Below are 19,138 nucleotides of genomic sequence, written 5' to 3'. Positions count from 1 at the left end.
AATATCGAGTTGTTTTATGAGTTGTATGAAGAAACAACAAAGAGTTCTTTGACCCAAAATACACATGTAGGCAATAATCATGATCTGTTAAACATATCCAAACTAATCCATGCATTTTTCATAATCTAAATTATCCAATTCACTGGCCACTCTACAGTATATTTACAAGTTTGAGTTGCTCAAATGTTTACTTAAAATCTCTCCCCGGTCCAATAAAGGCATTGTCAGCATAAAGCTTTCTATTTTACATATTTAGATATCTGTCAATATTTATGGACGGCTGTTGTACTGTTCAACTCGGGCATTATAGGGAACAATTTTTAGCATTTCCAACACATTTTGGTGACTAATGAATGAACCAAAATTTCTCAATAGCTACTTGGCATTCAATAAGCTTTGAGACATTAATTGTTTTGTTTCAGACTGTCTACACATGTATGTAGTATTTCAAATGTAGGAACTGACTTCGATTTTTGTCTCGGTCCCAGCCGGTTTGTGTTCCTCTGTCACTAAACAAACCGTCTGGTGACAACCCGAAATGATGATCACTAATTGGTTAATGAATTTCCAAATAAAAATGTTTTCAATTGGCTATAGGACGTGATTTGTGTAAGTGACACTAAACATCATAGGCCCCCACTATTTGTAGATACCACAAACGCAAAATGTACGCTGGCTTAACAGCCACTAAGGCGCCAATCGTCTAATATTGCCTTTTATGTCAGTGACTCTCAGCGCGTACTCATGTACATTGTGTGGATTTAAACCGCATAGCTGTCCATCAACGGCTGCATGCGCTGAAGCCCAGCGCCGAGTGACAGCCAAAAATTAACTCAATTTTTCAGTGAGTTAATTTCAGCCAATCAGAAAAGACGTACTATGAGGTTGTCGCCAGACGGCTTGTTTAGTGACAAAGGAGTACAAATAGGCTGGGACCGAGACTAACTTGATTTCACATTATTTTTACAACAAAAATCACCGCACTCAATTTCATCCCTATTTTTAGATTGCCTAAAAAGAATTCAGATATTCATACTCATAGACACATTAATAACCATGCACTTGGTGCGTAATATTTTTATGTAAAATTTGAAATGAAATGAATAAATTGTGATGTCTCTGTACTTACATAAAATTCCAGTGATTTCAACGACATTATGCTTTAATAATATTTCAAAATTTTGTTTTCAAATAAATGATGAAAACTGAATCTCTACATTAAGGGATGGGGTATGAACTGTGAACGTTTGGACAATATTTATTGTGGGACATTAGAGCACATCAGACATATCGAATTGCATTCTGAATATATGAAGAATGTCCTTCTGATATCAAATAATTTTGATTTTTTTGAAATTCGCAATGTAATACACATTTTATGGCAAATGATTAAAAATTGATATTTTTGATATTTAACAGTACTCGAAGTAAACTGTATAAATCTGATGATTTATACTTAAAGTGTATGTAGATGGGATGAAAAGCCGACGATCAATTGAAAATTTTGACCTTTCTTATTGAAGATATGGATTTTTTCCCAAAACACCCAAAAAAAATAGAGGTCTTTTGGGAAAAAAATCCATATCTCCAATATGAAAGGTCAAAATTTTCAATTGATCGTCAGCTTTTCCTCCCAGCAACATACACTTTAAGAATATATCATTAGATTTATATAATTTACTTTGAGGACTGTAATATATCAAAAATGTGAAAAATATCAAATTTTAATAATTTGTCATTCAAAATTTGTATTATATCGTGAATTTCAAAAACTGAAAATTATTTGATATCGGAAAGACATTCTTCGTATTCAGAATGCAAATTCGATATGTCTAATGTGCTCTCATGTCCCACAAAAAATACTGTCGAAACGCTCATTCCAGATCCCTTAACTGAACGCACAATACTACCATGTATAAAATGTTCTTTAAAATCATAAATATTACATCAAAAGTCATATTTCATCTTAAAAAATGTTTTTTTTAAATTAAAACTGAGCCTAAGTCAATTAAGCATTAAAATAAATTCCTGTTAAGAAATATTTCATTCCAAGTTCATTTTGTCAAACTAGTAGAACAAACTTCAATTGTTAATTTATGCATGAAATTTTCAATCATTTATCTACAATGTAATAAATATTTTGACATTTCATTATTAATTACACAAAAGTATCGGTTGAAATTGATATACAATGTGGGCAACAAGCGACTTGATGGGCACCAAAATGCACTGTTTAGGAATCTACAGTACATGTACATGCTTTTTCATTAAAATTTCACAGAAATACAGATCTATAAATCATACAATAATAAATGGTAATACAAAACATTAGTGTATACACTGTATATTATACAATCAAACAAACCGAGTCACATATTGACCATTTAATTTGGACTAGCTTTTCAACATAAATTTAAACACATGTATTGTAAACAGTACATTGCGAAGCGTATCAAGATTCAATCGTTAATTTATATATGAACAGAGCACATGTAGTGTCCCTAATAATGAAACAAAAGAAACATACATGCCTGCTTTGGCGGTAACCTAAAATTGAATTATCATTACACTGCAGACTCATTTTGCTTGTTTGCATCATACATTGTAAAATATATTTTGGTCAGATACATGTAGTACCATGATACTTGTAAAGTGAGTTGCACATTACAATACCACATAAAACTCTATCTTTGTACATACATGTATGTACAATGTGAATGTACAATCTATAAATCTATTATTCAAATAAAAATAATACATGTAGATCTAAACTCCTCAACAAAAGTTTGGAAAGTTTTTTCAAGCATCTGTATCTCCAATTATTTGTGACATATTCATATCGTGTTGCATATCACTGGATAGCTACAATACTCCCCTTTACAATGACACCCCATTTGAAACAACAACATTTTTCACGGCCGAGTACACGCCTTGTGAATGTAGTGGGGTCTCAAACAGAATTTGCCAAATTGACCATTATTCTGTGCTCAAACAAAGCTAGCCACTAACCTCAATAGCGGATGGAAAAACCACAGGCAGCCACAATAGTCAGGCACTTTCTCCTCATGATGCTCACCGACCTGGTTACACGTTACTGTGGGATGGAATTCCATTTTTCAACAAGGATTCGTCGCAGGTCATTCAATGTGGTTGCATATGGGCTTCTCTGGTACGCACAGCACGATCAAGCTGGTCCACAAGTGTTCAATCGGGTTGAGGTCTGGCCCCCGGGTCTGGCCTGATGGCAGGCCATTTTGACTCTACTCCCATATTCTGAAGGTAGTCGTTGACTACCGTGGCTATGTGGGGCGAGCGGTGTCATCTTGGAGGATTGCATTAGGTCCCATATTGTGAAGTTATGGGATTGCAGCTTGCTGCACAGAATAATGGCCAATTTGGCAAATTCTTTTTGAGACCCCACTACATTCACAAGGCGTGTACTCAGCCGTGAAAAATGTTATTGTTTCAAATGGGGTGTCATTGTAAAGGGGAGTATTGTACTTATCCAGTGATATGAAACACGATATGAATATGTCACAAATAATTTGAGGTACAGATGCTTGAAAAAACTTTCCAAACTTTTGTTGAGGAGTTTATTTGAGCTGTTGCATATAAAATCTATGGCTAATTACTTAGCAGAAGCACATTGCTAAATTAGGTGAACAGAAATGTTTGTATCTTGAAAATCTGGAGAAAAGTTTTTAGATATAATTTAAGAAAACCAATCTTAATTTGAGAAATCACAGAAAATGGGTTTTCTTTCAGAATTTTGACAGACAGGCTAAATGTGACACAACATCTGATGGTGAATAACACAAAAAAATAAAGGTAACTTTTTAATTTTGTATTTTATATACCTTTTGTGTTACTCCCCCATTGGATGTTGTGTCACATTTACCCATCTACATGTACTTTTATCCTTTGTTAGTGCAAGATAGTTTCAACCTCTTGGATCCATCCTTTTGTTCCCTGCTGGTAAGTTGGAATTGATTTACCCTGTTTTTATAGAACTTTGACAGGCTGAAAATGTGTTCCCGCTTCTTCACGCTTCTAAATGTTAGAAAACATGACTGAAGTGATGCAGTAGAGAAAGACAAACCCGGTATTCATAGAAGGTGAGAACAAACATACAATTTTTAGCTGAGGTGTGATTGCCTGTGGCAAATACATACATTTACCTGTATCAAAATGATTCAGCAATCAGTTCCGATGGTTTTTGAAAAGCCTGCTTCTTCCAAATGCAACAGCCAACATACATGTAGGGTCCACTTGAAATTACTATAATTTATTGCTATATGACTAATTATGACATTAATCAACAAATTATGCTGATACCATGTTGCATTTTGATGTGGCAGACTGCAGTCATGTCCATAATCACTGGAAACTGATGGGTACCATTCATTTTAATACCGCCTGTATGAGTACATGTATACATTGGCGGACAAGCACACAGGCAATCATACACATTGCAGCTATTGGACTGGAATACATCTTTCTACTGATGAGCCATCAAAATAAAAAATTTTACAAAATTGAGTTGAACTGCTTATTATAGTGCTAAAATCAATGAGTCATATTTCTAAAGAGTTGGAGAAAATATTTTCAGTTACTTTGTATACAAATCTGAGGCTTTATAGGTAGAGTTGTGCAGCTGGAATTTCGAAACCAGACTCCAAAAATATACCACATGGCGAAATGAGACCCAAAGTATACCAATTTTTCGATTATTTCTGTTCAAAATTACAGTGGATTTGCTCAATTCTGGAAAATGGTCTGCAAATTTTGTTGAAGAATTTGCACTTTTTCCAGATCTTTGGAGAACATGTGCACATCCCCATACCCACATTTCTGTACATGTACATATTCATGCATTTTTCAAATTTTATTAGTAGAAGCTTAGATGAATCCATCAATTGCCTGGTGCTCAGGAGAACATTTATAAACTTCTGACAGGCAGTATATCAAACAAAGTTAATATTCAACATTTGATCTACAATATGTACAAAGTACACTCACAGCTAAATGCTAAAAGTCACAAATTCTTGGTCAGAGAAGCCAAGTAGCTCAAGAACATAATATATGCTCCACTCCGTAGTATTTGATTACGTAGCATAAAACAGCTTTCCATACATTCAGTAAATTATAATTTTTAATCAAAATTTCATGTATAATCTGCATTTATCCCTTCATGTCGTCATGTTTCATAAAATTGACTGAATGACAGTGATAAGTAACAAGAATATATTTCACTGAAAGGGGCATTGTGAGATTTCACAAAAATTGCACCCTCAATTTTGGTCAAAGTCCAGTTTTTTAAAAGCATGCACACAATGTTTGTCGAATACTAATCAGCATCTCAAATAACTTAATTCACCATCTGCTATATAAAAAATCTGGAACTTTATTTCATAACACAGTTCAATAGCAGATTTAAGCTTAAGTGGCGCTCACACAATGTCTCTTATTTTCAATGTTAGATTTTCGTCTCTAAGTTACTGCTCGGTAGGCTTTTGAGTATTCAATAAGGCAATATTTTCTCATTTCATTTTTGTGTGAAATCTCTCAGAGCCCCAAATGGAAATAGTGCAAGTGAGACACTTTCACTCAAATGGAAATGCAAATAGATCAAGCCAGATAAGCACTCTCATCCCGCGTTTCATCAGCGGGGGGCTTTGGTATAACGAAAGCAGTCTCTTTATCAAGTTCAACTCCATCTGGAGGTTCAACCAAATCCAGATAAGTACTCTCATTGGGGGTGTCATCAGCAGGGGCTTTGGCATAACAAAAGCAGTCTTTCCATCAAGTTCAAGACCATCTGGAGGTGCAACCACATATTCTGTGTCATCAATGGGAGGCACAGGGGGAGGCCGGACAGGCTGAAGAAGCAGAAACTCCTCTTGTTGACGCGCCCGTTGCAAGTCAGGTGGTGAATGATTATGCCATCTAGTGATCTTCACTTTGTCATTAGCAATGACTGCACGTCCTCTGCATTTCATTCTCTTTGGTGTTTGGCAACGCAGGTACATGACACCTTTCTGTGTGTGCATATCCTTTGAGTACACATAGTCTCCGATGATGTAACCAGTTCCGTTTTTAACTTTGATCTCTTCATAGGGTATGCTCTTCCATCCGTTACCTCCTCTTCTGGACGGCGTCGAGGTGGACTTGTACGCAACACTCTGTTTAGAACAAAAAACACAAAGGCAGATTGCAGTCATGTTATTTGTTCATCATAGTATGTATAACAGTAGATATGTCCACATATAACTAGTTATTGGTAAGCATGCACATGTACCTCTAGTTGGTATTTGAAAATATCCATAATAGGTAGTAGTCCTGACTTGCTGGGTTGCTTGCTTGTGTGCCTCCCTGCCTCCCTGTACCCCTATAGATCTATCTGCTTTCCTGTTTGCCAGTCTGCTACCATATCTGTTATTATATCTTTCTATCTGTAGGTCTCATGGTCCAGAGTTGTCTCTTTATCATGATAACATCACAAAGTCTGCTTTAAGTCAAATTATGTATGCAGTTAAAACTAATACAATGCCTAAATTAAATTTCCAAACTGTTCTGAGTTATTACTGAATGCATAAATGATAAACAATCACGCCGATTGGTCATCAAGCGTGCAGAAGGAGTAGAGACTTTGCCTCTTCTACATGTACGTATGCACGCTTGATGATCATCATCCCGTAAATGAAACTCTGAAGAATTAGGAAATTTATTTTACTGTCAAAAGGATGGGATTCAAAGCTTGATGATTTACTCCATGAGGTGAGAGAAGTAAAGACAAAGCACACCAGGAAAGTTCAGGGAAACGGATCCTGCATTAAACTACATACCATGTATGAAGTGACGCTACCTATGTATGTGGCCATGTGTCTTGAACTCGCCCCATTTTGCGTTGCGCAGCCTTTTTGAGCTTATTTACGCCTTCTGAGGTTTAAGTTGACATAAAATGTTAAATATGCATTCCACCCCATACAAACTATACATTTCCTGAAAGGAAATTGCATGAGGAATCCAAATATGCCATTTAAAAAATTGTAGGAGGTATTGTTAAGTTATCCCGACTGAAATTTTCAGCTAAAATTTTACTTTTTCATTTGTTATCTTTCAAGCCATATTTTTTTAACCTCTGCCCCTATCTTTAATTGCTCATCATATTTGAACTCCCCATGAAATTTCCCTTCAGAAAATGTATACTTGTATAGGGGTAGGGCATATATACCTATTTTCTTACTTTTTCGGAAAATGACCTTTAATGACCTTTGTCCTGTGACCTTTGACCCTGCCTTTGACCTAAAACATAGCTTATCTAATACCTCTTTACTTATGGACACTTGGGTCCAAGTTACATGGAGATGGGCTTTTAAATTTGTAAATGGGATCAATTAAACAAATATAACGGCAATGCTCATGATGCTGTGTCTTCCATAGGATTTGTACAGCCCGCTTCCTCAGCCACCGCTTCCTCAGCCACCACCACCCTGAATATTCCAAAAACAAATGGACATATCTCCAACACCCTAAAACACACATTAATGAATTTCGCACAGCATGTAGTATGGAGTTTCAGCTTTAAATTGACACCACACTTATGTCTGTAGTACATGTGGTTGTCAAGTTATAAACATTTTTGGCGGAAGGATCTGGAAAAATGCAACACCGCCACCCTTTTTGGGTGGCGAGTTCAAAACACATGGCCATGTAGTTACAAACTAAATGAGGCCTAGGCCTGCACGTAAGTTCTAAAAACACTCAAGTGGACACAACCATAAAATAATATCACCCGAAAACTACAATGTATACTACAGACTAACAAGACCATCATGAATATTACGTATAAAACATTATAAAACATGACTACTAGTATTCACAAATGTAAGGAAGTTGATAGTGGTTAACGGGATTCTAATTAACAGCTCGGAAAAGAAAGTCCCCTCTTGTTCGAATGCATGGTTATATAATTTTGCGCACAATTAATTGAGAGTAATAGAATTGACATGTGTGGAGTTTTGTTAGTAGCCGGATATGATATGGCACTTGGGTAAAAAGAAATCAGAATAATTGAGAATTTAATTAAAATAAAGTTGCACAGCATCATACTGTGTAAAAGGATAAGCTTTGGGTATTACGTATTACCAGTACATAATGTTCTCTAAAGGAAAAAGCACGGTCACTGCTGGTACCGATTGATGACCCATGCTGAATGCTGACCGCCACTCATTTCAGGTGAGTTCACGTTAGGCTAGATGTAATTTCACACACCATAATCTGTTCAAATTTGCAACTACACCAGGCACAAAAAGAAACTCGTCAGTTATATTCATCCTTGCTGTTCAATAACTTAATAATTTTGGATTATTCTGAAATATACATTTTGTTAATTGGACATTTCATTCTCATTTGACACCCTGTTCGTGAACATTGAGCAAGAATTGACCAAGATATGCGCCTCCAAACTCTTAAACCCCAAAATGAAAAGTTGCAGTTTTAACGATTCAATTGTGCCTGTTACACTGTGTGCTTTATTGATTGGCCCGTGGTGCTTGTGTCAATACAACGATGCGTTCCCATTGAAAATCGTTGAAAATGCAACTTTTGATTTTGGGGTTTGAGGCTTTGGAGGCGCATATCTTGGTCAATTCTTGTTCGTTTTTCATGAACAGGGTGTCAAATGAGAAAACAAAGTCCAATTAACAAAATGTATATTTCAGAATAATCCAAAATTATCAAGTTATTAAACAGCAAGGATGAATATAACTGACGAGTTTCTTTTTGTGCCTGGTGTATATTTAGATAGCAACAAAATTCATTCAATTTTTAAACATATATAAATTTCACAATTAGCCCTCCTGTGAACCAACTGTACGTGGTAACACAATTCATGTTCACCACTGGGTCATAATTTCTGATGAAAGTTATAATGAATGAACAATAAATATATTGCCATCGAGCCAGGGTGAGGATGCGAGGTCAACATCATGTTTCATTTTGTAAACATGATAAAGATTTGTTTTGTAATCCTACTATGTAATCCTACAAAAAATGTACTATGCATCTGTAGAATTTTTAATATACGGGTGGCTTACATTTGTGTAAAATATGCAAAACAATGTGATGCTGACTTGCTGTCAGTTAGAAATAAACACCTCAAAAGAAATAAGTCCCCCTCTGAACATGTCATCATAACATCGTAAGGTTTCGTTTTGTACCAACAAAACTAACTTTGAAATAATTATATGACTGTTTACTAAGTGCTGTGTGAAAATGAGAGATTTCCATGACTTCAGGGCTGAATGAGCCTAAATTGAAGACAAAAACTGCCCTTTCCAAAAGTCACAAAGTAGGCCTATGCTTGTTAACTGCAAGCGTATTGGGACAAGGAATGGAACTGGCCATCTTACAACTCACTGTGCTGAACTCTGCACCAAGGGGATTTGCATGGCTGAATGATCAAGAATCGATACACATTACAGTAAATGTTCACTTGGTGATGATTTTAAACTGCACTCAAACACATGGGGTTTTCCATTAGTAACAAGCCATGAATCAACTTGTGACAAGCATATAGGCCTACTTTGTGACTTTTGAAAAGGGCAGTTTTTGTCTTCAATTTAGGCTCATTCAGCCCTGAAGTCATGGAAATCTCTCATTTTCACACAGCACTTAGTAAACAGTCATATAATTATTTCAAAGTTAGTTTTGTTGGTACAAAACGAAACCTTACGATGTTATGACGACATGTTCAGAGGGGGACTTATTTCTTTTGAGGTGTTTAGTTACTGCATCTTCCATAAAAGCTTGTTATGACATTAGAAATTAATTGGTATATCACCTTCAAGATATATAGCTCTCCTCATCAAAACACCATAATTTTGAAATTAATTCATGCAAGGTATCTATGAGTGACATCAAATACAAATTTTGCATGTGGTCTTTCACTGACAAACTAATTTATCTCTTCAATTTTAGTGAATGAATACTTGTAGACTAATGTTACCAATGTGCAATCCAAATTTGCTGTCTAATGAAAGAACAAAGAAGCCAGGGCAGTTTGAAAATGTTGCATTCATATTTTTAGTTTCTGCAGAGCAGTCCTTTATCAAAGAGTTGATGCACCTGTGATGTCTTCAGGTATAAATACAATACCTACATCAGTCTTACAGGCACTTTTTAATAAATAACAATATAATGCTGAAGTTGGTATACCAATGACAACCAGACATCATGCTTTCATGTACCACTTCATCCATCCTGTCATGTAAATGTAATTAGGGCTGGGAACCACTAGTAGTGATTCAAGGCAAAAAAATCATAATATTGGCAATGTTTTTAAGCTTAAAAAGAACTTGAGCTGAGCGCGAGTAATGTGGGCAAAATTTGACCTTTTGAAAAAATTGAAAAATTGTTTAATTTTGACACTATCGCAATGAAGTTACATTGCATGTCAGGTTTCTTTAAATCATGACATTAGAGTATAAGACAAATCAATGTACAGTGGAAACTCATTATAACGAAGTTGTCAGGGACAGAGAAATTAGTTCTTTATATCCAAATTTTGTTATATCAGGGTCGTAAAAACAATAAATAACAAAAGAATTTTGTATTTTGGTTCTAGAAAAATACTTCTTTATAACAGGGTTTTTCTTGTATCAGATTTCGTTATAATGAGGTTTTACTGTACTTGCACTAAATGTTGGTGATTGTCCCATGCAATTGCCTGCTTAGGACTTGTGCATTAGAATTTAGATGCATACATCTTAACATGTGTGCATTGATTTGTGTAAATTTCTCTTGCAGAAAATAATAACAGTTTTTAACTTGTTTCTATAACCATTATGACTATGACGGAGCACATTGATCATAATCTGAAAGTAAATTTTTTTTAGCATTTTTAATAATGTACCAATACTCTAGTGTTTCCAAAAGTTTTATTAGACGGCTTCAAAACAAAAAGCTGCTTTAAAAATCTGCATGGAATGGACTCAACAACCCAAACTTGATTTGAACAAAACTTGCTACTTACCCGTGCAGGTGTAGAACTTCTCGGCTTGATTCCTGACATTGATGTACTCGCCCCACTGGTGGAAGGCCCAGCACTCTGGAAAATTGGATTACTGGTAGGACTAGCCATGGTAAAAGTGGAATGGGAACTTGTTGCCGTGGAAATTTGCATTACACCACCTTGCAAGGACATAACTTGGGATATTTTGGGCATTGTTGGGTCACTGCTACTGCTAGTTTCATTGTCGAATTGTTGCGGTTGTTCCTCCATGCTTGCGTGCTGGAAATTTGTCGAGGCCATCATATGCGAACGGCTCATGTGGTCGTTTAATAATGTAACATTTGGGAAATTCCGACTACATACTGTACACGAATGTCTGCAAAAGAAAGAAACAAACTTATATACCATATTGTTCCTAATAAATGCCCCAGGGTGTGGCATTTTTCAAAAGGGGTGTTTATTAAAAGTATATTGGGGTGAAAATTGCAAAGTACGATTCACATCCGGTTCTTTTCCAGGTTCAAATCTAAGATGTTTTTGATGTTGATGTTTTGATTTTGATTTTTCCAATACAAATGCACAGATATTCATAGTTTTTTGGCAAATATAACCAGTTCTTATTGTTATTTTTGGAAAATCACAATAATGAATTCAAGTGAGGCTCAGAAAATGAAGTGAAGGTGGGTGACGGGAAACTGAAAATCAACTTTCATCAGCCTAATGGATTCCTGCAGACTTTCTATTACTTCATAATCTCTTCTGTGAAACCAAATCAAATCAACTTACCTGCTTGAATATCTCTGATGTATTATACATGGCAGTTAAATTAACCATCTAATAAGATGGGGTGATATGGTTTCAGCACATTGAATTTAACACTTAAAATGATTTCTTTGTACAATAATCTACATGCTGTTTGTGTTTACCTCTTTGGTGCTAATGCTCTCCCTAGCTTCACCCCTGCTCCCTTGCTTTTCATTCTCACACTCATTGATGACTTTGCATGGAATGCCTGTGTGTGTTTCTGTAAAACCTGTACACTTCTGAACGCCTTCTGACAAATCGCACATTGATACAGTTTGGGGGCTACTGAGGGAAGGTACACCTGTAATGTTGACGGATTGTCCATGTCTTCCATTCCATACGCTGCAGCTAGATCATTAGTATCATCATCCCCGATCAATAGACTTGGAATTGGAATTTCCATTGAGTCATTTTCACTCTCACCATCTTCTACAACTTCCATTTTAATCTTAGGTTCAAGTTCTCTTATTTCTTCTACATCTTGTTCATCCGTTACAGTTAACTGTAAGGGAAGAGGTGAGTCGTCATCTTCCAAATTGTTTTCTGTGCTTGTCGCATTCTCTACAGGCTTAGTGGATTTTGCCACAGGTTGCTCACTGTCTTTTTGCGTGGCTATGCTGACTTTAGGATACACGGGCATGCCTGTTTCTCCCGACACGCACATTTCATTGGACTGTTTGCACAAGCCTTTGGAACTGTACTCCTCCTGGAGTGATTCTGTGGCATAATAGAAGTTACCGTCATTGTCTGCTTCATCCCGGATCTTCAGAAGCACTTCACATCCCGTCTGCATGGCAAGCTCATGTACCTGTGAACAATGATTCCAACATCATGTTATATATTGCAGTCATCATATATGAAAAGATGTATCGTGCAGTTTTGCACTCCACTTGTACATGTACATGTAAGGTGTTATTGCAACAGGCAAATGGAGATGTGATACGATGCAGCTTAATTCAAAGTCTGTTTCTACTTCATTTCAACAATAACAACAGTCCCTGCTTAATATTGTCAAACAAAAATAGTAATAAGGCAGATACATGTAGTTCAGGATCAAAAATTGATGAAAAGTGCAAGCTACAGAGATGTAACAGAGGTGTTTGTAATTTCCTAAAAATCAAACTAGCCCTTGGCCAAACATCCCAGGCATCAAACATTTATTGGAGCTCCTCCGGGGAATAGGCTATGGGGTATCACAGCCCTAAAAACAAATTTCTCTTTAAGGGGGTACTACACCCCTGGCCAATTTTGTGCCTATTTTTGCATTTTTCTCAAAATTATAGCGCATTGGTGAAAAGTATGATATGTATATTATAGGGGCAAGGACTACAACTACTCCACTGAAAATTCAGCAACTCAAGCTTAAGGCATGTAGTTATTGATTTATTGATCAAATATTGGTTTTCCCTCATTTTTGACTGTAACTCCACAACTGTTGTCTGTGTTGAAATGAAATTTCCAGTGCAGTAGTTGTAGTCCTTGCCCCTATAATATACATATCTTATTTGTCACCAATGCGCTATACAGGCATGAGACTCCACTTTCCTAAAAAAAACTGAAAAAACTGAAAATGCGCGTGAAATTGGGCAAAAAGTACCAAAAACAGGCTGAAATTAAATAAATTTGCGAAAATTTTGAATATAAAAAACTGAATTCAGTTTTTAAACTGAAAATTCTCATGCCTGGCTATAATTTTTGAGAAAAATGCAAAAATAGGCACAAAATTGGGCAGGGGTGTAGTACCCCTTAACAACAAGGAAATTTGAAGAAAAAAAACCAAACCCATAATACATCACTGGAATTTGATATAGGCAAATATGGTGTGCCAAAAACTTCTTGCCCCTCCCCCTTGATTATTTGTCACTTCTGCATTCATGCTTGAATACCCTTGACTCACAGCACATACCACGAAAAATGACTTTCAATAGTCTTACCTTAAGGACAATGGTTTTTCTCAGGCTTTTCTTCACCCATTCCCGAAGGTCCTGGTTTTCTATGTATTGCATCATGTTTGCTGGAGTTGGTTTGGACCTGGATTCAAAGTTATAGAAAAGGAATGTTAATGTTAGTACTAAAGAAAGTTGAAATCATAAGAGCTATGTGAGATCTAGTGGAAAATATACATCTGTGATTGGTTTTTGTCCAAACCTCAAGTGTTCCAATCAGATTTTTTTTATATTGAACAAAAGCTAACACTTCCCCCTAAAAACACTTTTTTACATTAGTTCAACAGATAACGCAATGCGACAAATCTGTTGAAAATTACCTATCCAAGCACATTTTTGACCAAAATGTAGGTTTTAAAAGTCAAAACTTCAAGTGTTCCTTACAATATTTTTATGTCATTAAATGAAAGAGCACACTTATATTGGCCATATACTAGCTTCTTTAGAATGAGCAATTGCCAATTCTCAAATTGCAAACCTTGTGCAAAAATGTACAGATTTCGCCTGTTTTGTCATACGGTTGTAAATTCAATGAACTATGACTTTGGGGCCAGAGCCAAAATTCCTGTTTGTGGCGGGATGGAATTTTGATAGGCCTTTTAAATTGTAGCTCTGTGCCTGTTTATTTTATGGATTCTTTATGTTTTTAATATAAACAAGTAAGTTACAGACTACATTCACACACAAGAAAAATAGTCCTAAGAATCAACACGTTGCCAAGGTAACACAAATTCATTGATGTGGCGGGACGGAATGATAAACTTCATGTATTTGTGAACACAGTACATTTGTTGTACAAATGTACATCAAAAGTACTGGGATAAAACATTTGTTTCTAACATTGGTATTAACTTCAACTATCCTTCTTTTGTTATGGGAGGAATTGTAAAATTCACCCCCTTCTTTATAGTATGTTCATTAATTTTTAAAAATCATGTCAATGTGGCGGGACGGAATGTGGCGGGACGGAATTTTGTCCACCATGTCAAAATCAAGAAAAAAAGTAATTGATTCACTTTAAAACTGACAAAATTGTTTTTTCTTTCACTTCCAATGAAAAATTATTGCAAAATATTGACTGAGAAAGAAATTTTCATAGATTCCTGAACTTAAAAAATCATCTCAAAATGTGGCGGCGCCGTGTTTTACACCAAAGACCCTGAAAATAGCATTATTGCTGGCATCCTACCACAAAAGGCCTGAAATAGAAGAAGTTAAAATGGTTTTGAGCCTAGCAAAGTTGATGAATTCAATTTTTATGTACTCAGGAATGTTAATTACCATAAAAGTTGATATTTTGGAAAGTTTTGACTAAAAATTTTTTTTCGTCTCTTCCGGAACGTAAAAAATTCACCTCAAAATGTGGCGGGACGGAATTTTACACATATTTTAATTTATTTCTTTATTTTTACAAAGTCCACGGACATTTTTTTTCGTGCTGAAATTGTCTATACATAAGACATTTATAATACCATAAACAAAAAAATCCTATCTTTTTTAAATATGCAGTAACCATGGTAATATCAAATTTAACAATTCCGTCCTGCCACACCGAGAGGGCGCTACATGTGTATTTTATTGCTTGTATTCCAAAATTGACGGGCTAATTTTACATTTTTTTTGCCGATTCATAATCTTTGGTAAGTGGTCTATTAAATCAGAGGAGAAATTCACTCCTGTAACAATTTCTAAATTTTAGGTTGAGTGATGACCATTTTTGGCTCTGGCCCTTTGTTAAAGAGTGCTTACAAATTGATATGATTCAGTGGGAAAGAAAAGCCCCAAGAAAATGGTGGTCATTACATATGGGAATGCTAAAAATTGGGTGTTAAATTTCTAAATAAGGGGTCATTGGGTGTAAGCAGATACACTCCAGAATATAATTTAACTTCCTTTGCATTTCACTATATCATGTTTGAAGCAATACCAAAATGAAATATCTTTCAAATTTCAACGCCTATCGATGCAACCCAAGCCGGCAAATCCACAGCTACATGGGTGTCTAGATTTTGTCCAAACATGTGCTAATTTCTACATAAACAGAAGTGCACACATAGCTTCCGAGTCAAGTCAGCTTAAGTTAAGTCTTTGAGCAAGCACCCGACCCTTTGGAGCAATGGCTGGCGCATGCTCTCTATTCCAAAGATCATTGCGGAAACTCAAGGGCCAGTGCACTTGATCATCAGAATGTGGTCACTCTTGCTCAAGTATGAGAACTGTGGCGTAGCGTCATACATTTGTACAGGTATGTGACACCCCCCCCGATCAATTGGAAAAACTTAGCAAATGGCCAAAAAATGGCCTGTGCCTGCTCCCCCCCCAAAAAAAATTATGGTCGGTGACCCCCACAGGATGACTCACGCTACGCTTACCCCAGAATCTTAAAAACAAAACATTAACAAAACATTATTTTAAGGGGGTACTACACCCCTGTGGTAAATTTGTGGCTATTTTTGCATTTTTCTCAAAAAATAATAACACACTGGTAACAAAAGTTATGTATATTATTGGGGCAAGGAATCCAATTACTACACTGAAATTTCAGTGACTCAAGAAAAGCGGTTCAGTATATATGATAGGAAATGAGGTACATTCTAACGGTACCTCTTTTCTTATCATAAATAACGAACTCATATGTCTTGGGTCACGGAAATTCCAGTGTAGTAATTGATTCCTTGCCCTATAATATACGTGAATTCGATTACCACTGTGTTATTAGTTTTTGAGAAAAAATGAGAAAATTGACACAAATTTATCGAGGGGTGTAGTACCCCCTTAAAGAAGATTGTATGGATAATTTACAATAACCAATTATCATTGCATTAAATTCAATTAGGTATTTACATTGTTGTAGAACGGCAGTTTAAGGTTACACGAAGAAACATATAAAAAACGTATAAAAGACGTATAAAGTTGTTCTCTAAAACCGCGTTTTCTCAGCAATCAAATATCGCAGTGAGTGAAATGTTGGTGCATTGGATGTAGCTTAGCATTTTTGTGTGTTATATACAAATTTTTAGAATAAATTTGAAAATCCTTCGTTTGAAGCATTTTTACGCACTATGTTCACAAGATCAAAAACACGTTCCATGACGTTTTTTTCAAATGGGCGCCCTGTATAAATCCACGCCGAGTGATTGTTTTCTTCTTTTTCGTATTGTACTACAAATCGACCAAAGAAATAATGTTGCCATGGGGAAGAACCAAATACAGAACCGATTAAATTTTAAAAGCCCGTTTTTGGGGAAAATTTTGGAGAATTCGCTTGAGAAAAAGCTGGTTTGTGAAATTATCGATATCTTGATTACGGGACGTTAATTTAGACATCTGAATACCTACATTATTTCTCAACATTCTGCCAATTGCTATTCCATTTGATTTTCACTCCAAATTGAAGCTAGTTTTGCAAAAAAACAAGGTTTTTCTCCATCGGGTTCGTCCAAAATTTCAGCGCCGACACGCGTGTTTATTCTAAGAGCCATTATGCGGACGCAATTGTAATCACGTCATTAAGTCAAATTATAATTATATATCCCTTTGAGGACAATCAATTGTGCAAGCTAATGTGTGGCGAGCGGATAGAGCGTTGGACTTTGAATCTAATATGATGAATTTTTGTGGGTTCGAGTCCCTGTGTGGCTGAAATTTAGTTTTTTTTCCCTCTTTTCTCTTTTTTTCTTCTGTTCTTCCCTCTTTTCTTTTTTCATTTCTTTTTTTTCTTTCTTTCTTTTTTTCTTTCTTTATCTTTTTTTTTTTATTCACTATTTCTTTATTCTTTCTTGCTCCTTTCTTTTATAGTTTTTGTATATTTGATTGATTCGCTGACTACAGTGATTGATTGTTTTTCACAAATATAATTCAGAAATTTGTAGGCCTGCTAAGTCTGTCTTGTTGAATATTCCCAAATTCGATTTACAAATAATTGCTTTGTGATGTTGTTGTTGATGTTATTTATTTATTTCATCAAAGATACCAAGGCTCTATAAATTTAATATCAACACATTTTCTAGACGGTGGCGTATCTTCATGGGGCGGGCATATGGGCCAGAGGAACCCGGGGGATCACTCGCATTCCAAAGTGGTATGCATGCTCGTCCCAGCACCTCAAAAATGGACCCTAAATGGCGTAACCAGTGTAGAAAAATTTCACCCCTTAGTGGCGTAAGGCTCTGTAAATCTTACCCCTAAAATATATCGTAATTCGGCGTAATAAACTAAAATGGGCCCCTAAATGGCGTAAACTCTAAAACAAATCCATTAAAGTTGAAAAAAGATACCCTAAACGTCGAAACTTTACCCGAAAAGCACCCTTTTTTCTAAAAACGTCGACGCCGCCACAAGGACAAAAATTGACCCTTTTTCGACGTTTTTTGGGACGAGCATGCATACCACTTTGGTATGCGAGTGACACCCCCGGGCATAGTAAGTGCCCCCAATCGATTTTAAAATTTATAAAATCCTCATGTGCCCCCCCCCCCATCACGAGCTCCGGGCACGAGCTGAGCCAAGTTTCATGTCTTGACCGTGGATCGATATTCTATTATAATTATTAAAGTAGGCATATACCTCCCGCACGCTTGTTCATTTTCTGCATGGCTGTTTCTGTTATGAACTTACGCCCTCTGAAATCAAGCGCATGAAAAACCTTTCAGCTAACCTTAAAACCATCCAGTTATCAATTTCACATGCATAAGGTATATAGCAAAAATCTGCTGGCGCTATGCATGTTGGGAATGGATAGGAATCAGCCCTCGAATTAACCCACGGCACCCACAGCATTTTGCCGTGGGTGCCCATGCCAACTGCCGTAATGCCCTAAAAATATGTACTTAACCCAAGGCAGTCACTTGCTGTGCCCTCTAATGAAGTTGCTGTCGGTGCCCCAGCCCTGCCCCTCCATTATACAATCATCTATCTCTGTTTGTGTGTGTTTTCTTCACTTTTGAGAAATTGCCTTGGTGCCTTTCTCAACCTTTCAACAGTTGCCATGATGCCCTCTAGAAATATTACAAACTGCTGTGCTGCCTTGCCTTTTCAGTGAAAATCCAAGGCAATTTTCAATGTGCCCTAAAAAAGTTGCCGTGCCCCTTCAGATCCTTAATTTGAGGGCTGATAGAATAGGAAAGGTCCAAATTTGCATTGGTGCAGAGTCGGCATAGTCCGAGTCGGCATGAGAATGAGAATCTATCCCCATGCGGCGTATTTTGGGGGGCTTTGGGCGCCAGCCCCGGGTCAAAGTAAGGGGCGGCAAAAACGAAGGGCGGCGGAAGAAGAAGGGCGGCAAAAACAGGGCGGCAAAACGAAGGGCGGCAAAACGCAATTAGCAAAGAAAAAAGGGCGCAAAAAATTGAAAAAGCCTAAAAAAATTTGAAAA

At 36.4% G+C, this 19,138-nt stretch overlaps 1 protein-coding gene across 6 annotated transcripts in view; it reads right to left on the bottom strand.

Annotated features, from left to right (window-relative positions):
- The window catches only part of LOC140137960 (uncharacterized), a 43,519-nt gene that overhangs the window by 19,514 nt on the left and 4,867 nt on the right, over window positions 1–19,138 (bottom strand). For 5 of the 6 annotated variants that reach the window (XM_072159777.1, XM_072159780.1, XM_072159779.1 and 2 more), the window contains exons 2-4: window positions 13,753–13,849; window positions 11,941–12,626; window positions 11,036–11,390 (exon numbers count right to left, since the gene is read on the bottom strand). In XM_072159777.1, the coding sequence (XP_072015878.1) occupies window positions 11,036–11,390; window positions 11,941–12,626; window positions 13,753–13,827 (1,116 nt within the window). In that variant the 5' untranslated portion in view covers window positions 13,828–13,849. Of the gene's footprint in view, window positions 1–3,600; window positions 6,183–11,035; window positions 11,391–11,940; window positions 12,627–13,752; window positions 13,850–19,138 lie in introns of those variants that run through there. The other variant, XM_072159776.1, reaches the window with a different exon arrangement.

The sequence above is a fragment of the Amphiura filiformis genome, chromosome 17 (assembly GCF_039555335.1).
Source record: "Amphiura filiformis chromosome 17, Afil_fr2py, whole genome shotgun sequence".
Taxonomy (NCBI): Eukaryota; Metazoa; Echinodermata; class Ophiuroidea; order Amphilepidida; family Amphiuridae; genus Amphiura; species Amphiura filiformis.
Note: the sequence above shows the minus strand (reverse complement) of the source record. Positions and strands in the feature narration are given on the sequence as shown.